Source organism: Caretta caretta, chromosome 2 (genome assembly GCF_965140235.1).
Source record: "Caretta caretta isolate rCarCar2 chromosome 2, rCarCar1.hap1, whole genome shotgun sequence".
NCBI lineage: Eukaryota > Metazoa > Chordata > Testudines > Cheloniidae > Caretta > Caretta caretta.
Genome location: NC_134207.1, coordinates 23,015,662 through 23,024,074, shown reverse-complemented (window position 1 = coordinate 23,024,074; position 8,413 = coordinate 23,015,662). Strand labels below are relative to the sequence as shown.

At 41.6% G+C, this 8,413-nt stretch overlaps 1 protein-coding gene across 2 annotated transcripts in view; it reads left to right on the top strand.

The window, feature by feature from the left end:
• The first annotated feature begins 463 nt into the window (after positions 1–463).
• Positions 464–8,413, top strand: part of TBC1D31 (TBC1 domain family member 31) — a 35,149-nt gene continuing 27,199 nt past the window's right edge. Inside the window, exons 1-4 of one of the 2 annotated variants that reach the window (XM_048841583.2) lie at positions 464–650; positions 4,339–4,485; positions 4,800–4,915; positions 5,921–6,099. In XM_048841583.2, the coding sequence (XP_048697540.1) occupies positions 574–650; positions 4,339–4,485; positions 4,800–4,915; positions 5,921–6,099 (519 nt within the window). In that variant the 5' untranslated portion in view covers positions 464–573. Of the gene's footprint in view, positions 651–4,338; positions 4,486–4,799; positions 4,916–5,920; positions 6,100–7,924; positions 8,007–8,413 lie in introns of those variants that run through there. The other variant, XM_075124952.1, reaches the window with a different exon arrangement.

Genomic DNA, 8,413 nt, shown 5'->3' with positions numbered 1-8,413 from the left:
TTATTATTCAGCAGGCTTGGAGTCCTGTATGCATCCGATGAAGTGAGCTGCAGCTCACGAAAGCTCATGCTCAAATAAATTGGTTAGTCTCCAAGGTGCCACAAGTACTCCTTTTATTTTTGTGTATTCAAAGAGTTATTTTTTGGAGGAAGTAAAGAAAACACAGGGACGGAGTCTCCCCTGGGGGAAGCTATTCCCTTGGGTGCCTTCCTGACCTGCTCACGCTCCCCTCTTGCCCCGCCCACTCAGCTCAGACCGGAGCCGCTGGCCCTTTTGTCTGTCAAACACGCACAGCCTCCCCAACCCACAAAGGGAACTACAGTTCCCGGCAGGCGCCAGTGCTTCCGGGATGCGTGGCCTGTTCCATTACCCCTGGGGTGGGGGCGGGGGCTAACTCCCCCGTCACCGCGCTGCATTCATCAGGTCCAACGGACTGTACCATGGTTCGGACACCCCCTATTCTCCTTTTCCCGCGCCGCGGCCGGCGGGAGAAGTGGCGGTTGGTGCGGAGCCGCCTCGGGGTCCGTGCAGCTGTGAAGCAGGGAAGCGCCTCCCGCCCCTCGCTGCGTGAGGATGCAGAGCTCCGACCTGGGCAACAGGGCGCAGGGCAAGATCTGGCACCGCAAGCCGGCCCCGGCCGCGCCGCAGGGGTAACGGGGCTGGTGGCGGGGGAGGACTCGGAGGGAGGGGGCAGGTGGGAAGAGGAGGCCGCCGGAGGGCGGTCATACTTGTATTACTCATTTTAGGCTGGCACTTAGTGGCCTGGCTCACGGATCCGCTTGTGTAAGGCGCTGTACAAACCGAACGCAGCCAGGCTCGGCCCCGGGGAGTTTCTAGTCTAAGCGTAAAACCAAAGACCTCAGACGGGCACCGACAGAGGGGAGAGGACGGAGAAACAATGAGGCCGTAGGGGTCAGCGTGATAGGCCTTGGTCTCAGCCCACCCCCTATCCTAACTCAGGGGTTTTCAAACTGGAGGTCAGGACCCCTCAGGGGGTCGCAAGGTTATTACATGGGGGCTTGCGAGCGGTCAGCCTTCACCCCAAACTCCCTTTGCCTCCAGCATTTATAATGGTGTTAAATATATTAAAAAGCGTTTTTCATCTATGGGGGAGGGGTCACACTCAGAGGCTTGGTATGTGAAAGGGGTCACCAGTACAAAAGTTTGAGAACCACTGTCTAACTGTTACGAAGTATTTTGTAGGCTTCATGGCCAAGAAGAGTTATAAAGCGGGATTTGAAGGTAGATAATGAGCTAGACTTGCAGATGTTTACAAGGACACCACCTCCTGCCTTGTGGGGCAGCATGGGAGAAAGTACAGAGGTGCTTTTCTGGAAATTTAACATACTCAGTGGAGGCTGGTGCTTTGGGCTGATCAGAGGTGAGCTGAGAGAGTGCTTGAGAGATGTTAGCGAGGGTGGAGACTGAAAACAAGCATCTTATGTTTGATGCAACAGAGAGGAAGGAGACAGTGGAAGGACTCAGAGAGGGGTGACATGGTCGAAGTTATGGGCTAGGAAAATAATATTAGCGGTAGCATTCTGAGTGGCTGTGAGTGGGACAAGATTGCATTTAATGTCAGGTCTAGAGAGAAGGATGTTGTGGTAATCAAGATGAGAGATGAGAGCCTGGACCAGATTTTTAACTGTTGATGGCTAGGAAATGCCATATTTTAGAGATCTTATGCAGAAAGAGAGAGTTCTCAGTTGAACGGTTTCAGAGTAACAGCCGTGTTAGTCTGTATTCGCAAAAAGAAAAGGAGTGAGTGAAGTGAGCTGTAGCTCACGAAAGATTATGCTCAAATAAATTGGTTAGTCTCTAAGGTGCCACAAGTACTCCTTTTCTTTTCTCAGTTGAAGATGAGACACAGGTTACGGTCCAGGTGACACGCAGGATGATGGTATTGTTCATAGTGATCAAGAAAGGAGATGGTGGAGAGATTTTGGGGGAGGAAAGTTAGAAGCTCTGTTTCAATCATGTTCAGCTTAAGATGGACATCAGCAAGGAGACGTCAGAAGGACAGTAGCATTCGCTTATAATTTCCAAGCAAACATATTTTCAACACCCCAGCCTACAAGGATGTTTGTTACTAATCAAAGCAATATCGCCTACAAAGAATAAAAAACAATATCGAACATAGCTGCTGAATTATGTTCTCTCTGTGGAATTGTTACTGCAGCCCTTATCCTTGCTCCTTCCTACATCTCTCCTGCTGACTGCTATCCCATTGTCCAGTGTTATCTCTTATTGTGCTGTATGTAAACTTAGGATGAGGTCCTGCAAGTACTTTTAGGTGGGCAGCACTGAATCTGTGCAGAGCCATTTCCAAGATCTAGCCCCTAGTCTGTAATCTCTTTCAGCAGAGAATTATCAAGCACAGTACTGTATAAATAATACATGTCCTCCACAATTAGAGATTTTTCAAAATCAGGTACTACTTTAGGATACTATTTGTTTATCCCTCATGCACATCACACCATGCCCTGAGCAGTCAGGAGTTTGAACAACATAAGCCATTCTGTGATCTTGCAGACTGTGGAGTAAAGATTATGAAGAAAAGCACAAGACCCTGTGAAATGGGAATGATTAGAAAAAAAAGAGAAGGAGACCCATTGGCAGGCTAAGTAAGAAAAGACCCTGAATCCTCAAGATTGGAGCTGTTTAAGGCTATGGCTTGGAGAGAAATCCCCTCCTATGGGCCTTCTGATCTGCCACCAAGGAGAGATAGGGCCTGTGTGTTTATATCCCCACAGGACATCTCTTAAACAGGGATTTGCTTTCAACAGGATGACACAGGATTGGTGTTTAAAAATGACAAACTTCCTGAAGAAAATTAAACAATTCTAATAGTATTGCAGTAAATTTATGTGTGAATTATTTTGAGGCATCATCAGTGTGAATAGCAAAAATATGCATAATCTCATTTTTAAAAATTGCATTAGACAAAATTGCTTGAAAGTTCCCAAGAAAGTTTATTAGAAATATAGGCATGTGATGGTAGAGAACAAGTGCAAAAGATGAACTGGTATAACTAGCATGTATATTGTATTCAAAAGTTGAGAAACTTTTTGTGTAATAGTTAGGTAGAGAGGTTCTGATTGTGACTCCATAAATTGAGTTTATTATCAGTTTTCTTTTTATTCCATTTAGAATGTAGCTGGGTTACTTTATTTTTAGAAAAGAGTTTGGGTGGAGAGGTGAGTTAAAGAATTAATCTTCTGTAAATATTGCAGACTGACACAACCACTCCTGTGAAAAGTTGGCTTTTAATTTTTGATGTTGGGGTAATTTTCCCATTGTGCTTTTTTAATGGTGTTCCTGATATTCTCCCATGATGAAAATATTACCAGTTACCATTATAATAAGAAACCTAAAATAAATAAGCTTAAAGTCCATCTGGACTCATTCTTATTGACCCTCACTTCTTTTCTAAAAATAATAATATAAATAATAAATTTAGCAGGCAGTTTACAGTAAAGCCAGCCCTCGCCTCCTCCTGCCAGCTGGCCCATTTCTTTTGCCCTCTTGAAGACCACCTTATCTGGAGAAGAGAGGAGCCTGGGCCTGGGCCTCTCCTTTCCCCTTCTATTGATTCCACTTCAAGCTGTAGTGGGTGAATCCCTTTTGAGAGATGCCCTGTGGGGTATAATCACACAAGAGGCTCTGTCTCCCCTTTCCACTTGGTGGTCAATCAGAGGGCCCCTCAAAAGGGATTTTCTTCCAGGCAATTGCCCCGATTCTTGAAGGGAGGGTCAGACCCATGTGCTCTTCGCTCTCCTACCCCAATCTTTTGGTGCTAGCTACTGCTTTTTAGACTACCAGTATCTCCTTGGCTGCTGCTACTACTCCCATCCCCTGCTAATATACAAACCCAAAGGATAGATACCCGTGAAAGACAGAAATGGAAGAGAGCCAGTTTGGGCTCATAACATCTTAAGTTATTAGTGTGACATGATAGAGATTGGGCTGACCTTAATTTTTAAGAACACAGATAAAAGCTGTCTTCAGTGATTTCCCTCCACCCCCCAGCATATAGTTCCTCACTCCACCTAATTTAAATGAATTTTTCTCATGAATCATAGCTACTTTTCAGTTTTTCATTAGATTTCTTTACAGAAGGTCTGTTTACTGCTTGTCAAGACAGCAGATAATCTCTTGTGTAATATGCTTTTAAAAACTTTTACAAGTGTATGTTCTTCCTCAAAAGTCAATGTCTAATCAGAATTGCAAGTACATAACCTACGAATATTTTTATATTGGATATATTTTAATGATTGTAGAGAAAAGTATGCTAAAGATGGTGTAATAAACAAAGTGATTTGTTTGCTTTCCTCATAGAATCATAGTAAACATTATTCACAGTGCCACAGGATATCATTCAAAGACGATACGTTTTCTGAATGTGGCCTTTGACAGTTCTGGAGATTCTTTACTTGCTGGAGACCACCAAGGGAATATCTATGTTTTTGACTTGACTGGAAACAGGTAAACATTTCTCTTGCTGTGTGGCTCTCAGTTACTCTTTTTGTTAATCTATATTGTTGTCTTAGGTTTCTTGACATACGTAACAGTCAGTTTTTTGCAACAGTCCTCCCCCTTAAGACACCCATTTCTGTTCGTTAAACGGGGTTTGTTTGGACTGGGACTGGTTGGGAGGGGAAGGGAAGACTGCATGAAATTTTCTTTCACAAGGTAAATTATGTTCAAACTGATTAGCATATTTAGTTCATTGGACACTGAGTTGAAGTGTTTCTGACATTATTGAGCTTTTGTTGGTTTTTGTTTTTCTTTTTAAATAGATTCCGTCTTGTTCAGCGAACGATGCAGGCTTGCACTGCTTTGGCGTTTAATCTTCGCAGGAGGACTGAATACCTTGTGGCTTTGGCAGATTATTCCATTAAATGCTTTGATACAGGTAAGACATATTTAAAAATCTGACTAGAAAAATAAGAATAGCTATATTTTCATAGCAAATCCATATCAGAATTAATCAAGCACAATAATTAGTTATTTCTGATCTGACTAGCAGTTGAATGGCTAACAATATTGGCAATTCGTTGTTCAGAAGTTAATCTTCAGAGATGATGTTACTTCCCTTCCCCACCCCCCATTTAGGAAGTGCATTCTTACTGCTACTGTTTCAGACAATCTGGATTTAGACTCTTTTAATTAAGTAGTGGAAACCAACCAGATATAGTTCTGTACTCTGGTATTCTTCCACCAGTATAATTGCTGAGAATTGTAACCAACGATAGAATTAAATAGCTACTAATCAGGTTATAAAGAAGTATATTCATCAAAAAACTAGCTTGCAAAATGGTGAAATAGAAATATGAAAATGTGTTAAACTCCCAGGCCTAAAAAATTAATTAGGATGTTGCATCTGAATATAGAGGTTCCTGTGATTGTAGCCTGCTATTCATTAAACCAACCTTCCTTGTATGTATAAATAGGAACTTCAGTACTCACTCATTTCACCCACAAGTTAAAACAGGTGTATAATCCTGACTTAAGCCTGCAAACTATGTTGTTTTTTGAAGGAGGGCGGGTAGTTTAATATTGATGTTCCCACTGGCAAAGTCTGCCTAGGAGACATATCCAGCTTGTTTGGTGGGCCCCGTTCACAACTTTTAAGACTGATCGCTGAAGACAGATTAAACAAGTCTATGCAAGATAGCTGTAGAAAATAACTTACGAAATCCATTACTTCCCACTGATCAGCAGGATGGTTTTTTCCATAATGTATAGGATTACATGAAGGAGAACTCACTTGTTCCTCATTTGTTGGATAGTGATGATAAATAAAGGTACATTAGGCATTCTCAAGAGACCACACCCTTCATATTGTTTGTACTGAAAAATACTAGCACTTGTTGCTTCACTTTGCTTAACTTTTTAATCAATTTCATATACACCATAGACACCAAGGAGCTGGTTAGTTGGATGAGGGGACATGATTCTTCAGTATCTTCAATCTCCATCCATGGTTCAGGCAGATATGCCATTACTACATCCACTGACACAGCACAACTCTGGGATCTCGATACCTTCCAAAGAAAAAGAAAGTTGAACGTCCGCCAATCTGTGGGTATTCAAAAGGTCAGTAAAGAGTCATTGTTAAACAAATGGTATATAAACATACCAGAGAATACAACTACATACTAAAATCAGGAGTACTTTAAAAATATTCTTTAAAAAAAAATAGATCAATCTTTTCTTTGTCCTCTAACCATCTCACCTTTGCCATCAGATCTCACAAGATAAGGTTATGGGATAGTAGTTGTGGAGATCTGCAGGGAACACCTAAGCACTGCATAAAGTAGTAATGTTTCGTCAATATTGAAGCAACGTTAGAGGGCACTATGCTGCAGGAGATTCATTTGAAAGACTGTGCCTTAAGACGGAGGTCTTCACCACTTGTGGCCACTGAAAATCCATTACACTTTTTCTAAGAGTAGAGCTATTAACTCCGGTTTCTTTACTGGATTCTAGCTAGTGCTATTATATTCAGGAAGTCACCCTGTAGCTTCAATTAGAGATACATCTTTCACTTCCTGTCCTAAAATTGTTGTGTAGTGAGCACTGTTCAAATAATTGTCATGTTTATCCCTGAGGTGTCTGCACTTCATTAGGGGATGAATTTGATATATCCCTTATCAATCAGCAAGTGATTGTAGTGTATTCCACATTTAGCATATGTGAGTGGGTAAAGTTTTCTGCCAATAGCCTTTGGAATGTGGTAGAATCCATGAGTTATACTGGCATTAGATAAGATTCAGAGAAGGGCAACTAAAATGATTAGGGGTTTGGAACGGGTCCCATATGAGGAGAGATTAAATAGGCTAGGCCTTTTCAGCTTGGAAAAGAGGTGACTAAGGGGGGATATGATAGAGGTTTATAAAATCATGAGTGGGGTGGAGAAAGTGAATAAGGAAAAGTTATTTACTTGTTCCAATAATATAAGAACTGGGGCCACCAAATGAAATTAATGGACACCAGGTTTAAAACAAATAAAAGGAAGTTCTTCTTCACACAGTGCACAGTCAACGTGTGGAGCTCCTTGCCTGAGGAGGTTGTGAAGGCTAGGACTATAACAGGGTTTAAAAGAGAACTGGATAAATTCATGGAGGCTAAATCCATTAATGGCTATTAGCCAGGATGGGTAAGGTATGGTGTCCATAGCCCCTGTTTGTCAGAGGGTGGAGATGGATGGCAGGAGAGAGATCACTGATCTTTACCTGTTAGGTTCACTCCCTCTGGGGCACCTGGCATTGGCCACTGTCGGTAGACAGGATACTGGGCTGGATGGTCCTTTGGTCTGACCCAGTATGGCCTTTCTTATGTTCTTATGAGTTTGTTTCCATGTTGAAATAAACCATTAAACCAACAAAATAAAAAATAATTATGTAAACTTTGAATGAAAATTTACCATGTTGGATGCTGATATATAATAAAATAATGTAACGATGCAGTACAAAGATAATAGGGCTAAGCCGAAAGCCCTTGAAGTCAATGGATACCTTCCCGTTGATTTCAGTAGGACTTGAATCGGACTCAGCATAAGGAAATTCTCTGAAGAATAGGTCTTAGGTCTCTTGTGGGTTATGCTATCACTTCAGTAGAATTATTTCCCTGTATTTGATTATCTGTTATTGTTGTATTACAAATTGTCAACCATGTAGTATTAGGTATATACAAATTTTGAGAATGCTGAATGAAGCTTCTATTTTAAAATGCCAGCTCAGCCGAAGTTCAGGAATTTGTCTTTGTAGTCTGTGTATGTATTGTGGAAACTTTAGATGACTATTATTTTTACCTACGTAGTGGCCATTGTAATATGAGTGTATTACAGAAATTAACATGAATTGTTTCATTGAAATGGCACAGATCAGACCCACCTCACCATCTGCCATTCCTTTCCATGAATGAGATAATTGCCTTCAGTCTGTGGTCCAAATTAAGGAAAAGCCAGGGTGATTAATGTTGCACTGCATCCTCAACATAAGGTAAACTTGGACTTCAGCTGGCTGAACCTGGTCACTGACAGAACGAATACTATGTGTGCTGAGAGGATTTTACTAAAATCCCAAACTAGTGCCTCTCCTTTCTAAAGGTGATAAATTCATACAGCCCCTAATGTAAAGAATCTTCTCATCAGGAAGCTGTGTGATTCAGTGGATAGGGCACTGAATTGGGAGTCAGGAGATCTTGGTTCTGTTCTTGGCTCTGCCATTCATTTGCTGTGTGTCCTTAGGTTAAGTGATTTGTCTATCTGAGCTTCAGTTTCCCATCTTTAAAGTAGGGATAATGATTCTTACCCACATTTAGTGCGTTAAGAGGTATGGCTAAGAAGTGCTAATATTATTATTAGAGTATGACTGGGGACACTGACTGTAAAGTTACATTCCGTTTA